This window comes from Camellia sinensis, chromosome 9 (assembly GCF_055761805.1).
Source record: "Camellia sinensis isolate YWXY chromosome 9, ASM5576180v1, whole genome shotgun sequence".
NCBI classification, from domain to species: Eukaryota; Viridiplantae; Streptophyta; class Magnoliopsida; order Ericales; family Theaceae; genus Camellia; species Camellia sinensis.
In genome coordinates this window covers 194622687-194640724 of record NC_138969.1, presented here as the reverse complement: position 1 = coordinate 194640724, position 18038 = coordinate 194622687, and the positions used below count along the sequence as shown (strand labels likewise).

The 18038-nt window shown below is 36.7% G+C and overlaps 1 protein-coding gene across 16 annotated transcripts in view; it reads left to right on the top strand.

The window, feature by feature from the left end:
• The window catches only part of LOC114270342 (uncharacterized), a 77279-nt gene extending 62136 nt beyond the window's left edge, over window positions 1–15143 (top strand). For 3 of the 16 annotated variants that reach the window (XR_014340837.1, XR_014340838.1, XR_014340839.1), the window contains 7 exons: window positions 7342–7386; window positions 7957–7998; window positions 8480–8592; window positions 8808–8883; window positions 9077–9187; window positions 13552–13602; window positions 14970–15143. Coding sequence is in view for 9 of the 16 variants with exons in the window: in XM_082888321.1 (XP_082744447.1) it covers window positions 7342–7386; window positions 7957–7998; window positions 8480–8592; window positions 8808–8883; window positions 13552–13602; window positions 14970–15001 (359 nt within the window). In the remaining 7 variants the exon portion in view is untranslated. The other 13 variants (XM_082888321.1, XM_082888322.1, XM_082888323.1 and 10 more) reach the window with 9 other exon arrangements.
• Window positions 15144–18038: the final 2895 nt, after the last annotated feature.

Sequence of the window (18038 nt, the reverse complement as noted above, 5' to 3'; positions counted from 1 at the left end):
TCTCCAAGAGCACCCAACATTTCTCATTCTCGGATAACGATACAAGCTACACTGCTAATAGACTTCCTACTCAAAGCATTGGCCACTACATTGCAACTCAAAGTCATAGTCTTCTATGAACGCCATCCATCTCCTCTGCCTCAAATTTAAATCTTTCTGAGTAAATAAGTACTTCAGATTCTTGTGATCAGAAAACACTTCAAATTTGTTTCCATACAGATAATGCCTCCAAATCTTTAAGGCAAATATGACCGCTGCTAACTCCAGATCATGAGTGGGATAGTTCTTCTCGTGTGTTTTCAGTTGACGTGAGCCATAGGCCACTACTTTTCCCTCTTGCATCAATACACAATCCAGACCTTCCCGTGAAGCATCACAATAAACCGAATAGCCCAAACCCCTCTTTGAGATAATCAACATTGGAGCTGTGGTAAGTCTAACCTTAAGCTCTAAGAACGATTTCTCACAAGTCTCATCCCACACAAACTTGACTCCCTTCCTCGTTAGCCTAGTTAAAGGTGAAGCTAGTCTGGAGAAATCCCTCACAAACCGACGGTAATACCCGGCTAATCTCAGAAAACTGCGAATCTCAAAGGCATTCATAGGTTGTGCCCAATTTTGCACTGCTTCTATCTTGGATGAATCTACAATCACCCTTTCCCCGAATACCACATGACCTAGGAATTTAGCTTCTTTCAGCCAGAATTCACACTTCCCAAATTTAGCATACAACTTATGGACTCTAAGCAATTCAAGCACTACCCGTAAGTATTCCTCGTGTTCCTCCTCAAAAGGTGAGTAAATCAAAATGTCGTCCACAAAGACGACCACGAAATGATCCAGAAACGATCGGAAGATCCGGTTCATCAAATCCATAAACACCGCTGGAGCATTAGTTAGCCCAAAAGGCATCACAAGAAACTCGTAATGGCCATACCACGTACAAAATACCATCTTCAGGATATCTTCCTCCCTTACCCTTAACTGATGGTAACCCGACCTCAGGTCTATCTTAGAGAAACTGCAAGACCCTTTCAATTGGTCGAATAGGTCATCTATACGAGGCATTGGGTACTTATTCTTAATGGTAACCCGGTTTAACTTTCGATAATCGATATAAAGTCGCAAGGCTCCACCTTTTTTTTTTAGCAAAGAGGGCTAGCGCTCCCCAAGGCGAAGTACTAGAGCGGATGAAACCCTTATCTAACAATTCCTTGAGTTGAACCTTCAACTCACCCAACTCAGCAGGTGCAAACCGATATGGTGCTATGGAAATTGGTGCCGTGCCAAGCACTAAATCAATAGAGAACTCAATCTCTCGGTAAGGTGGTAGTAAGGTCTTCAGGAAAGACATCTGGATACTCACAGACCACCCTCGGCAACTCAACCTGGACTTCATCATACTCACTACTCGGAAGGCTAGCAAGAAGACAACTAAGTTCACTCCGCCCACGTGGATCATACACTGGTGATAAAATTCTATCCACCCGGTCCCCCAAGAAATAAAAGCAGTCACCATTCGAGGTACGTACAGTAACCCTCTGACGATAACAATCTATAACAGGCCGGTATGACGATAACTAGTCCATATCCAGGATAACATCAAAACTAGTCATATCAAGCAAGACATGCAAAAGGAAGTCGATGACCGGCAACTTCTATATCACAACCTTGACACCCCTGTTTCAGAATGACCTCGCCACCAATAGGTGACTCTACACAAATAGGAGATGCTAACTGTGCCAACCCCAACCCCAAAACTGATACAAATGCAGACGAGATAAAAGAATGGGATGCACCCATATCAATCAATACACTAGCAACTGAATTGCAAAATAAGAAAGTACCTCTCACTACTGAAGGAGCAAGTACAAGATCTGGCGCGGTAACAGCATACACGCCCTGTTGGCCTCTGATCTACCTGCTCATCCCTCAGAGCGTAGGCCTGCTGCACTGACTGAGCCGAAGAAGCTCCTTGATTGGCTCTCGAGGCCTGTGCTGATTGTGTAGGCTGGTGACTTTGTGTCTGTCTCGAACCAGACGCACCAGGTGTGCCACCCAACCGTGGGCAAGACCTCTTTAGGTGCCCCACCTGACCACACTGATAACAAGTGGGCGGTTGTTCTCTACCCTGACTCTGGTCCTGAGAACGAGTCGAAGACGAAGCTGCTCGCTGTCCTCCTCTCTGCGGGCAAGCCGGAGACTTGTGACCCAACTGACCACACTTGAAGCAAGTCACATCTCCCGGACCACCTCTCCCAGAACCCGAGCTAGGCACTGGAAAGGTAGACCTCAACTGAACCCCTTGGGACTGCTGAGGGTTAGAACTCCTCTGCCTCTTACCGTCCTCCTGATTGTCTTGACTCCTTCTGGAGCTCCTCATCCTCTCCTCTCCTCAGCCTACATAATAGTCTCAAGATGGGCCACTGCGTCCACAAGGTGCCCATAATCCCTAATCATGGACCCGGCCACTCGAAACATGAGTCCAGTTCTCAACCTTTTCTCAAATTCCAGACAACAACGCTCCTTAGTCGCCACCAACTCAGGTGCAAACATAGAGAGGCTAGTGAAGGTGGCCTCAAACTCGGCCACAGGTGTGTTCAACTCCTTGAGGCAAGAAAACTGATCCCTCAACTTCTCCCTAACAGTGGAAGGCAAGTACTTGTCCTGAAAGGCGTCAATGAAAGCCTCCCAAGTCCCCCCAATACGTCCCCACGCATACTTCCACCATTGACCTGCGTCTCCCTTCAACTGGAAGGACGTCAAGGTCACTCTCAAACTTCCATCTTCGATGCCCAGCATCTCAAAGGTCTTCACCTTCTGTTCCAGCCACTCATCACCCTTCAGTGGTTTCTTTGGGTTACCTAAAAACTCATCCGGATTCGACCGGAAAAACTCTTTCAGAAAAGAAGGCCCTGACTTAGCTACCTGGGCCTGGACTTGATTCTCCGCTCTGAGAATGTCCATTGATTCTCTCAATGCTCCAGTCATTTCACGAGCTAAGGTGCCCATGGCCTGCTGACCCACTGGCTCAGCCACGTTGGCCTGACCACCCCTTCTTCCTGAGCTGGAATTTCATCCAGTATAGGCACCTCGTGCCTCTTAGGCCTACCACACCTACCTCCATGACCACGTCCTGACATCCTAATAAAGGTAACAAAAGAGGTTAGCACATTTGCAAATGTACCGAAGCTAACTCACTCGCGTCCCAATACATTGGACAAAAGTAATTCACTCCACATAAGCACATAGCACATAAACACATGAATTTCATTTCCGGATAATGACTGTCCCGCGGCGTTGCTAGAGTTCCAATTAGAAATAGTAGTGATCAAGTGCCTTTCTAGCAGGACTCCTAGAAACTCGTAGACCTAATCAATATCCAAAAAATTCAATCCCATACCCAAATAATCACATAAGCATGTTGTCATATAAGCACATACTGTCTATACTTAAGTCTCTAACAAGCGAAACAAACCCATTGTGGTACTAATCACTTCTTACGTATCTAAAGTATTCAAACCTGGTAAGCTCTGATACCAAGTTGTCACGCCTTCAAAACAATAACATAAATACATCCACAGACATATGTAAATGATAGCATAAATCGAAGTAAATATTCCTTTCATTACAATAAAAGTTGATGATACAAAAGAGTTCAACAAAATAGATGCCTGAATGACTTACCCCTTTCCAAGCCTCGACTTGGTTATAGCAAAATGAGCTTCGCTCAGTACAAAATTAGCCCTAGGCTTACAAGAGAAACAAAACATGAAGCTCTGGCTTCCCAAAGGTCCCTCCAATGCTATTGCCTTGGTGGAGATAAATCACCAATACCTGAAATGTTATTTCCAAATAGGGTGAGCCACAGCCCAGTAGAAATCATCTAACATGGTATATGAAGCTTAACAAAGGTATAAGTACAAGTGCATAAACAATGTTTGTGTCAAAACTTTTCACAATTATACATATACTGATAAAATATCAATTTCAAGTCTTGATCCATTCACTTTTAATTCTTATTCCGTTCACTTATTTGTCTCCATTCATGAGTCAATATTGTTATTTCTCAACAACTGAACTGAGATTTCATCTCACTCATTTTCAAACCATACAACACATGCATAAACACTTCAAACTTCCATTTCACGGATATTTCATCGGCGGGCAGCCGTCAAACGGGACCCATGTAAACGTAAGCTATACAAGCACTACAATTGCCATTTTACGGATATTTCGTCTGCGGGCTAGGCACCCATGTATAATTTCGGGACTTTCACCTAGGATACTCCGGCCAACTTAATTATAGTGGAGTCTAACCCCTTTCTCTTCCCAAACAAATATCCATACATATGCAATGTATTTCAAAAGATAATCAAACATGAAGCAAATCCCCTTTCTACTTTCAGATAAACATACATATACAATGTATATAACCACGGTCATATTCAATGACAACCATCAAAAGATTAGTTTCAATTTACCTAATCCACATGCAATTTGTACAACAATCAAAACTTTCCTTCATCGATAGCCCAATACAGATATCTCTAAACAGATATTCAATCTCAACAGATAGTTTATTCAAGACTTCCAAAATAATAAGTTAATATATAACCAATTCCACCATTTATATCAACACCTTATCAATTTCACATTTCCAATGCCAATTCCAAATTTTGTATAAAATAATAGTTTAAATTCAATTAGGGAAAATTCCCCCCCTCCCCAAATATTAATCAAGTGCCAAAATCATCAGTTAGACATAGTGAAATCATCATTTTCAAACTCCACGAACATAAATTTCACCTGCACCCAAAACCCCTTTTGTATTTTATGTTCCAAACCCTAGATTTGTTTTAAACATCCCCAAATCCCACCATTGTTATGCAAACGACAATAACTAAGTTAAATATCATATGAAGGTGTAGAAAGATTCCTACATCAAAGAGAAAAGACGAGTCAAGCAAATGTGGAGTTCCAAGAATGCCGAAACACACTTCTACTCGGTTCAAAACGAAGATCTTGAGGAGCTTTACCTTTTTCTCAAAGGCACTAGGGTAGAAATCCTAACGGATTTAGATGAAATCCTAGAGAGAAGGTGAATTCTGTAGAGAGAGGCTCAAGAACAAGCTTTTTGGAAAGTTTTAGAGAGAGATTCATGATTTCATATTCTCGGACTGTTATACACGCAGTTCGCTCGAGCGTGGGAAGCGACGCTCGAGTGTCAGATACAGAAGTCCGCTCGAACGTGAAAAGTGTCGCTCGAGCGTGAAATACACACTTCCAGAAATTCTGCAGATGAAGGTCCCCACTTGAGCGTGAGAATCCTTGCTCGAGTGTCAGACAGAGACTCCCGCTCGAGCGTCGAATGCACTCTCCAGCATCTACAGACCTTAAAAAAAATGCCGAGTTGAAGAATTTCGCTCGAGCGTGGGAATGGCCTCTTAAGCAGAGGAGCAAAATTTGTGAAGCCCGCTCGAGCGCAAGAGTGCCTGCTCGAGCAAAGAGACCAAAATCTGGGCAACACAGGTTTTGAAAAGAAAGCAACCAACCTCTTCCAAACGCACAATTACAATCCGATAACCAAAAATAGAGGTGAGACAAGAGAAACAAGACATGAATAACCTTTCAAACCCATACAACCAGAGTCCAGAATACAACAAGAGACGGGTTAAAAACCGGAATCGCTATAGGTCTTCTAAAAAATCCCACGTAAGTAGGACTTTTCGATTGTAATAGTTGGATCTTGTAGGATAGTGGAATCTCAATCTAGATCCAATCGTACCCAATCCAATTTGGAAGCATTGTTTTGTATTGGTTGGGTTATTTCATTATAAATTTTATGTTTTTTTGCCTAAATACCATTTTTTTGTGGTCCAAGTCAATAAAATGAGTATCAAATTAAATATGCTAAGGAAAGCAAACTAGGAAAATAGAAATTCCAATATTTCAGTAATTTAGGAAAACTAGGTTGTCAAAAAAACAAATCTCTATTTCCCTCTCTTTCTATAGTTGCATAGTAGATTATTCAGGAGACTATTCCAATAATATGTTTCACAAAGCATTTATCAAAAAAAAAAATATATGTTTCACAAAGTCGCTTGCTCTATTTCAAAGTATTCACAACCTTCTACATATGCAAAAGTTTGTTGGCATCTTTACATGTGAAACATCTTTTTCGAAGCTAAGTTTAAATCCAAGTCTGTTTCCCCTTGTATATAGGAACCAAAGAATTCTATTACACAGTTTTGAAAATTAGAGAGCTCTCTGTAACGTCAATACCACATGGGTGCTGAGCATAGTATAGACAAAACATCATCAAACAGTTTATGTAATTTAATTTTATTGTTGTTTTTTAGAAAACTTTTTGCAAAAACCTATTGAATAATATGATAATTATTTACATAGCCTCATTTTGTTGGTACACAACAAAATTAATCACTCGGCTGAAGAGGGCATAAAGTAACTTGGAGTCTGGAACCGATATCAGGGAACAGTTTCAGCACACTTATTGAGTGTTAGCATTAGGGATAATTCTGTGTTGTTAATTTTTTTTATTCATGTAATTTTGTTACTCCTTGACCTACTACTGTTTTTCATTATTTCCCTTTTCTAATACTTTTAGCATTGTAATCCAATTGTACCTGGGCTTACATATTGTCTTTATGCTTAAGAGGATGACACTGGGTTCTGTAATTTACTAGAAGAGATGATTCATGAATGTTGTGTCAAATTCAGCCTTGGATTTGAAGGGCAATAGGGTTGGGTGATCCATTTTGGATTGGTAATCCTGAACCCACATCATCTCCTCTGTTCACTGTTCTTCAGATTTTTTTTTTAATATTTTGGTGTTCAAGGAAAGATGTCCTGTTCTTCTCTTTTTCAATATTGGAGTCCACAATTGGGCTTATGGCCAAGCTTCGGATGTATACACTGAAACTTTTTTGGGGATGGAATGGAAACTTCACCTCATCTCTTATTTGTTGTCTACAGTGAACTTCAATGAGGCTTAGGGATTGTTTGGGATGTTCTAAATAAGTGTACTTTTTGACTTTATGAAATATGAGTTGGGTTTGAAGTGATGTGTTAGAGAGGTGATGTGACTTAAATAAGATGATGTGACTTAAATAAGATGATGCGACTTAAACATGATAGTGACTTTTTGGCTTTTTTTAAATATGCCAAACTTAGTCTCAGTCAAGGATTTTGCTGCTTATTATTTCACTTTGGGGCAGTTTGAAGGCTAATAATTGTTTTTTATTATCTCTCTCTCTCTCTGATTTCATCTGTTATTTATTTGAATTTAAATTATGCTGTTTCTTGGAGTCATTTTTGCAGAAGAGTTTTTGCAGACTTTACGAGCTCCTAAACCGAAGAGTAATGGTAAAAGTCTTAACATTCTTATCATAAAATCTGTGTTTGTTTATATATATATATATATTTATATCTCAGCCAAACATTCCTTTGCCAGAAGCCCTTGCCCTTTCCTACTTGTGCATAAACTGCTCCATCACTTATCAGAGCCATATGAGCTCCACATCTTTCATCTACATCACTGGTGCCCCTAACCCTAATAGTATAAAACTCCCCTGAACTTCATTATGTATTATCGGCAACGAGATTGAAGGATGAATATCTATACTATTATTATATGTGAACACACTTGGTGAAGTGTCACAACGAATTTTTCCCCCAAAACATGAGATAGTTTTTTTGTTTGTGTTTCTTTACCACAGAAAGGGACAATTATGTAATTGCAAGCCAATACCCATGTTCAAAATAGAAACTCTTTACAGTGTCAACCATCAAATCTCTTCTCAATTTCAAAAAATAATGGCACCCGCATCACGTGGGCTCAAATGCAAGCATTATATATATTGGGGACTAATTTATATGGTTGTTGATTTTCATTTATTTCTATAATTATTTGATTTGGTTTGTGTCAATTGGCAGGAACGTCTTTTGGGACTTCTTCAAGTTCCAGGGGGGATTATGGTAAGTATATCTACCATATTTTCATATCAATTTATTTTATTGAACTCTTCTATTCTATATCTTATTTTGAGTCCTTGACTAATTGGTATTATTTCTTCCACTGCACATTCATCTATGTTACTTGTAAAAACAACTCCTTATGGCAAAATTTGAATGAAAAAATACCCTTGATGGAAGCAGGAGTTAAACTTTTTAGTTTGATTATTATTGTAATTAAATGGGGTATAGGACCACTATGCACGGAAATTGGACAACTTGGAGGTTTGGTTTGGTTAAATTTTACTTTTACTTCATAATAACTATCTAAAGCAATCAGAAAAATTAATAAAATTAACAAATAATCAATAAATTGGCTTTGAATAGTTGTTTGACCAATAATCTAGCAGACGTAAGTTTTTCAGAAGTTAATGTTCACTGTTGAGGGAAGTAAAGACACTAGCTCAATTGACACTTTCTTTCATTTTCCATGTACCTGCAAAAGATTGGTTCGAGACTGCAGTTATAAGCTTCTTCAAGCTTTTTGGTGAAAACTATGATTATGAACTGTTAACGAAGCGTGAAGAATGCGAGCGTCTTGTGGGGCTCTACAAAGTGGTACACTTTTTCCATTTTATAGAAGCATTTAAAATAGTTAAACAAATGATATATTAACGTATTGCCAGTTTTTTGAAGGATTCGTAGTGCTCAGTGGGAAGTAATGTTCTTACTGATTTTTTTTGTGAGAGATTATTTTGTATCCAGATTAGTAGGCATGGTTGAATGATAAGTCTTACTTATGAGGTATATTTCTCTTTTTTTCTACTGGGCAGTGCAAGACCAATAAATTGAGCCATTGTGATGTGTATTTGGAACAGAGGCCTGAAGGTTGTCCCGACTTCAACAAGGGTGAGTACTAGTTTCTCTGTTGTGTTGGATCCTCACATATTGTTGAACATATCATGTTTGTTTTTTGGAATTAGTTTTTTCCTATAAATATAAAAGCCACACTTGGGGGAAATAAAATTTATTATTCAGGTTGATTTTACATTTTATTATTATGTTTTTGATTTGCAACAAGAAGTGGATAATTTTAAAACAGAAAGGGTTACTAGAGAGCCGAAGGTTATGAAGTCCTCCAAAAATGAGAAGAAAAGTAAACAGTGCTTTAATTCGAAGATGGTAAGAGACTAAACCGAGGCGCAAAAAAACGGTAGACTTGTTAGAATATAATAGAATATTATAAATTTGTGTTTTGTACAAATTAGAGTCCTATTAGAGGCATGATTGTGTTATTGAGTTAGAGTCCTGTTAGAGACATAATTGTATTTGTATTTTCCTTTTTGGTTTAGGATTTAGGGCTATATAATCTACGATCTGATTGTAATCTTTGACACATTGAATTTTGCATATACAGAAAAGTTTTCAGGATTCTTACATGGTATCAGAGCTTGGTTCGAAACCCTAATCTGAAGGATTCGAAACCCTAGCAACCATCTCTGTTCGTTTTCGTCTGGTTCGAAATCAACCCATCCATCGTGATTCGTCTGTTCGTCGCAATCCATCTGGGTTCAGGTCAAGACCCATCGTCACAACCTGCTGGTTGTCTGTTTCTGCCTCTTTCGTGCCTTGCGCGATGGTCTGGTCTGCTTCTCTCCTCACAAAGGTCTGCTTACTGGTTCTTATATAATTTTGGGTTGATTCGTCTCGCTCTGTCTGTGGTTTGTCGCTACTTTGCTGGTTGCTTTGTCGCATCTGCTGGTTGCTTTGAAGTGATCTCAGTGCTTCTCTTTCTCTACATGGGATTTCTAGCTATTAGTTCTTGACTTCTAGAAACTTTTTGTTTGAGTTACTGAATTTTGGAAAATCTGGTTCTTGGTTTATTATATCTTGACTCATCTGATACTAGCTTTGGTATCTCTAAACTGGTTGTCAACAAGTCTGGTTTTTCAGGATTAAAAAAAAAAAAAAAAAAAAAAAAAAAAAAAAAAAAAAAAGAAGTAGTCTGGTTATTACTCTTTTACCCAAGGTTCTCAGAAATTATAATTTGATCCCAAAGTTTCAAGTTTCTTGGTTCTTTAGTATCATCATGTCGGATGATAAAATTCAGGCTATCAGCTGTAGGCTCACTGGTGCCAATTATGGTTATTGGTCCACTGTTATGAAGAATTTTCTTACGGGTCGAAAAAAATGGGGTTATGTGTCTGGGTCTATACCACGTCCTTTGGATCCAAAACAGGACAATTATCTAGCTGCTTGTGACACATGGGATTGTGACAATGCTCAAATTCTGACTTGGTTTCATAATTCTGTAGAAGATCGCATTGGAATGATGTTCTCCAAATATCCTACTGCCAAAGAGGTGTGGGAATACTTATTTGGTGTCTATCAACAGTCTAACTTTGCCAAACGGTATGAGTTAGAGTCCGCTATTCAGCATGCTCGTCAGCGGGATAAATCTATTCAGGATTTTTATGTTGAGATGACGGGTCTCTGGGATCAGCTTGCTCTTATGGAACCTCCTCGTCTTACAGCCCTCGATGATTATGTGCAGTTTAGGGAAGAGGGTCGTTTGGTGCAATTTTTAACGGCTCTCTCTCCTCAGTACGAGGCTATCCGCGGTGGCATCCTTCACCGTTCTCCTCTCCCTTCTGTGGATGCTATTGTTCGTGAGCTTCTTTCCGAAGAAACACGTCTCAAAACAACCAATCAGACTGTGTCTCCTTCAGTCTTCTTAACACAGCCACCCCTATTGGCACCTCCATCTGCGTCTCCGCACCAGTCTTCTGTCAAACCCACAAAGGGGCCCTTAGCATCAGATGAGTGTGCTTTCTGCCATCAAAAGGGTCACTGGAAGTACAACTGTCCTAAGAAGAACCGTCAGTTTGCTCAATCATCTCAGCCACAATTCCGAGGTCCTGCTCCGAGTACTTTTCACCCTCCTGCTGCTTATACTTCATCTGCTCCGGCTTCTGATCCTGACTTGGCTTCCCTGAGTGCTCAGGTTGCACAACTTCAGCATATCTTGTCCACCTCTCAGTCATCTCCATCTGCCTCCGCTCTCACCTCTTCTCATTCAGGTTTGCTTGGGTCCTCTTCAGGATCGGGTATCCAAGAAGCAGATTGGGACCGGCCGTAGAGTTGGAGATCTCTATGTGGTGGAACGCCTGCATCTTCCTCAGTCTACCTCCCCCGTTGCACTTTCATCTTTTCAGTTAGATTCTCAGTCGAGTCAGTTATATCTGTTGGGTCTGTTATACTGTCTGCTGTGTCTGCAGTCTCTATTCCGTCCGTTTTTTATGTTCCTCAGTTATCTGTCAGTTTATTATCTATTAGTCAACTGGATGCCTTCTGAGATTGAATCTGAATCTGAATCTGTCTCTGACTCTGAAACTGATGTTCTGGATGCCTTCTGAGATTGAATCTGCATCTGAATCTGTATCTGAATCTCACACTACCGCTCGGTTTCAGTTCCTTCTTAGCAAACTCTCAGTGTTTTCTGCTAAAACACCTTGAGTTTGAGCGGGGGTGTTAGAATATAATAGAATATTATAAATTTGTGTTTTGTACAAATTAGAGTCCTATTAGAGGCATGATTGTGTTATTGAGTTAGAGTCCTGTTAGAGACATAATTGTATTTGTATTTTCCTTTTTGGTTTAGGATTTAGGGCTATATAATCTACGATCTGATTGTAATCTTTGACACATTGAATTTTGCATATACAGAAAAGTTTTCAGGATTCTTACAAGACTCTCCCACACATTAACATTCTTTGTCTTGTCCTAATAAATTCTAGCATTTCACTCCAACCAAATAACCCAAAGAATTGCACAAAAGAAGCTGTCCCACAACACTTATTACCTTTTTTTTTAGCAGCCAAAACCTCGAAAATCAATCAAAAGCTAATGGGAGGCACTTCCATAAGGCTTTCTTAAATTGAAGTATTGAATTTTATTACTCGATGCTTGTGAACTTTAGGTTAACATGGTTTAATCTTTTTGTGAGAGGGCTACATCCCCTTTTGATGCCTTCCATTTTGAATTTTCTTACTGATAAGTTAATTATCCAATCCTTTTTAAGTAATAGTTGTGCCTAGGTTACGCGGTTTCATTTGGGAAACCCCTCACCATAGCTATTAGAATCCTAATCCAGATCTTACGATCCATTTGGGCCAAATTGGTCTGTAAAAAATCCCACGTAAGTAGGGACCTTTCGATCCTAATTATAGGATAGTGGAACCTGAATCTAGATCTGATCGTACTGATCCAATTTGGAAGCACTGTTTTGTATTGGTTGGGCTATTTTATGGTAAATTTTATGTTTGTTGCCTAAATACCAATTTTCTGTGTTCCAAATCAATAAAGTAAGTCATATCAATTAATATATGCTAAGGAAAACAAACTAGGAAAATAGAAATTCAAATATTAAAGTAATTAGGAAAACTAACTAGCCGAAAAAACAAATCTCTATTTCCCTCTTTCTATAGTTGCATAGTAGATTATTCAGGAGACCTTTCCAATAATATGTTTCACAAAGTGGCTTACTCTGTCTTAAAGTATTCCCAACTTTCTACTTATGCAAAAAGTGTGTTGGCACCTTTACATGTGAAACATCTTTTTCGGTACTAAGTTTAAATCCAAGTCTGTTTGTCGCTTTATAGGAACCAAAGAATTCTATTACACAGTTTTGAAAATTAGAGAGCGCTCTGTAATTTCAATGCCACATGGGTGCTTAGCGTAGTATAGACAAACATCACTAAACAGTTTATGTACTTTAAATTTATTGTTATTTTTAGGAAATTTTTTTTGCAAAAAGCTGTTGAATAATATGATAATTATTTACATAGCCTCATTTTGCTGGTACACTCAACATAATTAATCACTTGGCTTAAGAAGGGCGTAAAAGTAGACTTGGAGGCTGGAACCGATATCAGGGAAACAATTTCAGCACACTTATCGGGGATTAGCATTAGGGATAATGTAGATTGGCAGAGAAAATCTGCAGAGTAAACAATGGTTCAATTCTGTGTTGATAGTTCTTTTTTAAGGGACTATGTTAATATAATTTTGTTACACCTTGATCTGGTATTGTTTTTCATTATTTCCCTCTTTTAATACTTTTAGCATTTCTATCCAGTAGTACCTGGGCCGTCATATTGTCTTTATGTTTAAAAGGATGAGACTGGGTTCTATAATTTATTAGAAATGAATGTTGTGTCTAATTCAGCCTTTGATTGGAATGGCATTGTGGTTGGGTGAACCATTTTGGATTGGTCATCCTGAACCCACATCATCTCCTCCGTTCATTGTTCTTGAGATTTTTTTGAATATTTTGGCATTCAAGGAAGGATTGCCTATTCTTCTCTTCTCAATATTGGAGTCTATAATTGGGCTTATGGGCAAGCTTCGGATGTGAACACTGAAACATTTTTGGGGTTGGAATGGAAACTTCACCTTATCTCTTGTTTGTTAAGAGTAATAATTGCTTTTTACTCTCTCTCTCTCTCTCTCTCTCTGTGACATCATCTTTTTTTGTTTGAATTTAAATTATGCTATTTCTTGATGTCACTCTTGCAGAAGAGTTTTTGCAGACTTTATGGGCATCTAATCAGAAGTGTAATGGTAAAAGTAAGTCTAGACAGTCTTATCAAAAAATATCTTTTTGTTTATCGGAATATGCGATTTTCCCCTTCAAATGAGGATGCTAAAACTGTCGCCTGCCAATATCCAATGAAAATAATGGATCATTGTTTGTTGTTGATAAATCAAACCAAATCAAACCAAACCAAGCCTAGCCTTATGTCCCATCGATCATTGTTTGTTAAGAAATTTGAAAAATGTTAACTTGTCTTTCGACAGTTCTTTTGTTGCCTTTGGTTGGGTTCTTCCTTAAATTTTCCATTTAATTATTTCAAACAATATAATTTTTTCTATAATCATAAAATGAGTATTCATTTCACTTATCCTTGTTAACTTTTGGTGCACATATAATTGTTTTTGGTGAACCTATTAATGTGCTTGATTATTAGATTTCGGAACCAATAAATCTTTCATTTTATAATGGTAGGTTTAGTTTATAGAAAATACTCTTTTTTTTTTTTTGGGGTAAATAATATCATTGTGTTACCCATTAAACTTTTGTTAGTTATTTATCAGTCTTTTGGAGGGAAATATAATGTAATCATATTTTCACACTGAAATGTATATTTTATCATTGATTAGTTCTGATCACTTTAATCGTCGTATTAAAACAATTAAACCCCTAAACCACATTTCTTTTCCTTCATAGGTTCTACAAAAGGAACAATACGAAAACATATAAATATACAAGCCTTGTCTCCACATATTTTAACATAATTACATTTATATGATTTCGTATTGTTCTTTTTGTAGAACCTATGAAGGAAAAGAAATGTGGTTTAGGGGTTTAATTGTTTTTATTACTGGGTTATAATGGGGGTGTACAGTGTTGGGTACTCATCTGTTTCTATCATAAAACGTACAACTCACCTAGTGGCATACAACTAGTGTAAATCACACAATTTTGTTTTTCCAAAAGTCCCATCAATACTGTATTTTTCTCAAATATATTTTTTCTAATTAGCAGTTACTGTAAGGCCAAAATGTAAAATCCATCAACCAAAAACTGTTACACCCTCCCTCCCTCCTCCTCTCTCTCTCTCTCTCTCTCTCTCTCTCTCTCAACAACTGTTCCAAATGCGCACACCTTTGCACACAAAACTCTACTGGCATGTTTGATTGGAAGGATTAAAGCATGGGATATGGATTATTAATCCGTAGGTCTAATTATTCTATGTTTATTTTGACATTTTGGTTTAGGATTATTAATCCAATGGATAATTAATCTAACAAATTTGTAAGATTATTAGTAATAGGGTAGGGATGGGATAGTGAATACTACACTAATTTGATACTATTAGTCTTGTAAATCAAACATGGCCTACTAGGACTATAATGTTTTTTGGTTCATGCAGATGAGGAGCAACTTGGGGACCAGTCACGTTGATTACAAGAACTCTTTGATTGATATTAGTTATTTAGTAGTTTTGGAATACTATCTGACATAGTTCATGTAGTTGTCAACTAATGTAGCTGAAAACTTTATGGTTTTGAATAACTAATTATAATTATAAACCTTTCCCAACTAATTATTTTGCTGTGTAATTATTTTAAATGTTTTATGACATACTTTTATGAAAAAGTGTAAATAATTATTTAATGTTTGTTATCAAGTGTTTTAGGTTATTTGTTACCAAAATCAGTTAATAATAACCAAAATTTAAAAACAATCAAATGTTATGGTTTTTATATTTGGAAGGTAAGGTCATAGCTAATTATTAACTTCAAAAAATTAGGATCTTATTAGCCAATATTAAGAGATTGTCCGCAAGCCTATGTTTGTTGTATCGTAGAACAAGATTATTTGTTTAGTTTAGAATTCCAAAAAATTATATTCTAAGAATTTAAGAAAAAAATTGGAGAATAACTTCCAATACTCTTTTAGTTTTTTACTTCGAGATTTTAGAAATTACATTGAACCTTATTAGAATGGATGCTTGGGCCAAAAATTCAATTTTGCATTTTGTTGTTGAATTAACTTGTCCATAAGGACAAGTTTATGTTAAATGACCAAAATAGCCTCGCTGTATATATACGCAATATGCATTGTGCAAACACAAAAAATCATGCTTCTTTTCTCTCTCCTGCTTATTTCTCTTTCTAAATTTTACATCAAACAGTTGTTGCTTCGTCTCCGGTCGTCGCTACCCTGTGATTTCCTTTCTCATCTCTCTTTCTCTCTCTCTTTCTCTCTCCCTTATGTCTTCTCGCCATCTTCGTCAACAGCTCTGCTATCTCGACAGGGACGATTGGCAAAATTGGAAAGCGCGATAAGATCATTTGGTCACTATGAGATCTCTCTTCTTTTTCTCTCTCTTATCTTCATGCCTCATCTTTAGAGTTTCATTCTCTCGACGTTGTCGTGGTCTTTGTCCAGACTGCTACATCTACTCTCAGACGCGGATTCGAGATCCAGTCGCCTGAGAACCTCCACAAGTGGTGACGTTTGAGAAAGAGAGAGAAAGATGAGATCTGAGTAGTCGCCAACCACCACCACCATTCTTGCGCTGTCGATCTAAGTGTATCTGTCCATCGTAGCTCTTTCTCTTCTTCTACCTCAAATCTCTCTATTTTTGAAAAAGATGAGAGAATTTATAAGAAATTTAGAAAAGAAGTTGGCAAAATTTGAGCAAAGGTTGGGAGTGAGTTAGAAAATGAGAAGGTGTTCAAGGTATCATGGGAGAGAATTGGTGAGGATTACAATGCTGAAAGTTTAAGGAAGTTGTTTGAGAAGTTTGGCGAAGTTGATGATGTCGTAATCAAGAGTTCGAAAAAGAGAGGCAATGCGCTTCTTTCTTGTGATGACAACTAAAGATGCTATGGTAAGTTAGTTTTGTTAATCTTTTTTGATTGCTCACTATAGTGATCCTTAGCATTTTGTGTTATTGTTTACACAACGATGTTTTATTCAATAGGTTTTTGCTACCAGAAATGTGGAAAAAAAAAAAATGAATAGATTTGTTGCATTTTTTTTTTTATCTGTTCAATACATCCTTATTATTATTGTTGTTGTTGTTGATGATGATGATGATGATGAAATAGATTGAAAAAAAATATATATATTGACAGATAGAGTTTAAACATATATATGTATGTATATCTGTGAGTGTATGTATCTCTATGAGTGCGTGTATCTATGTATATCTTGAGTATATGTATATTTGTTAGTGTGTGTATCTATGTATATCTTAAGTGTATATATATCTGTAAGTATATGTATATCTGTGAGTGTATGTATGTATGAGACAGATCTGGAAAAAAAATTGATGTTGATGATGATGATTGTAACAGATAAACAAAAAAGTTGACATAGATTTTCAACATATAGAATTCAAGGGAAAATTGAATAAATAAATATAAAATTGAACATATATATAGAATTTAAGGGAAAAATTGAACAAATCGATAGAATTTAGGAGAAAAATTGGAGAGAAAAAATTGAGCAGATAGTCAAAAATTTTGAATAGGTAGGCATAAAATTGAACAGATAGTCAACGAAAAAAAGTCAAGGGATAAAATTAGAAATAAAATGTTTTCTAGAAGTTCTCACCAAATTATTTCACAAACTTTTCACCAATAAAAAATATTCACTGGACCTAATGCGTTACACCCTCCTTATATTGGATTTATCACCAATTTTCTCTATTAGAATTTATGTAAACACCTCTAATAGAAAAATAGAAATGATTTTATTATCTTTTTTCCCTCCTCTTTGAAAGCACTCTACTTTTACTCTTAACTCTCTCTCTCTCTCTCTCTCTCTCCGCGCAAATTGCAAGATATGCAAAAAAAAATCTATCTATCTATCTAACTGTATTATAAGAGTAACAGGGAGTTTCTAAAGATAAGGCTTGTGGGAGATCTAAACCCTCAAACTAAATTTTATGATTTTTACATAATAAAAAAAATTCTAATAGTTAAACTTTCATTTAATCACAATAATAAAACTCTAATTATTCCATAAATTATGATTTTTAAAAGGATAATATGCTCAACTTTTTCAAAATTTAAATTTGTGTGCCACTATATAAGGAAGTAATTCACTAAAATCTAATTATTTTTTATTTTTAAAAAAGTCTATTGGTTAACTCTAATTAATCATAACAATTAAACTTTAATTATTCCATAAATTATGACTTCTAAAAGGAAAGTATGCTGAATTATTTCAAAATTTAAATTTGTGTGCCACTAATATGGAAGCAATTAACTAAAATCTAATTATAATCATAAAAAAACTCTAATTATTTCATAATTTATAATTTTTGAATATATATATATATATATATATTTCCATTTCAAGATTTAAAATTATCTATCATTAAATATGATAAACAATTTAATAGAATCTAAAATTTATAAAAACTTTTCAAATGGTCACGTTATCTATACAACTAATATAGAAATCTTTTTTAAAATTTATGATA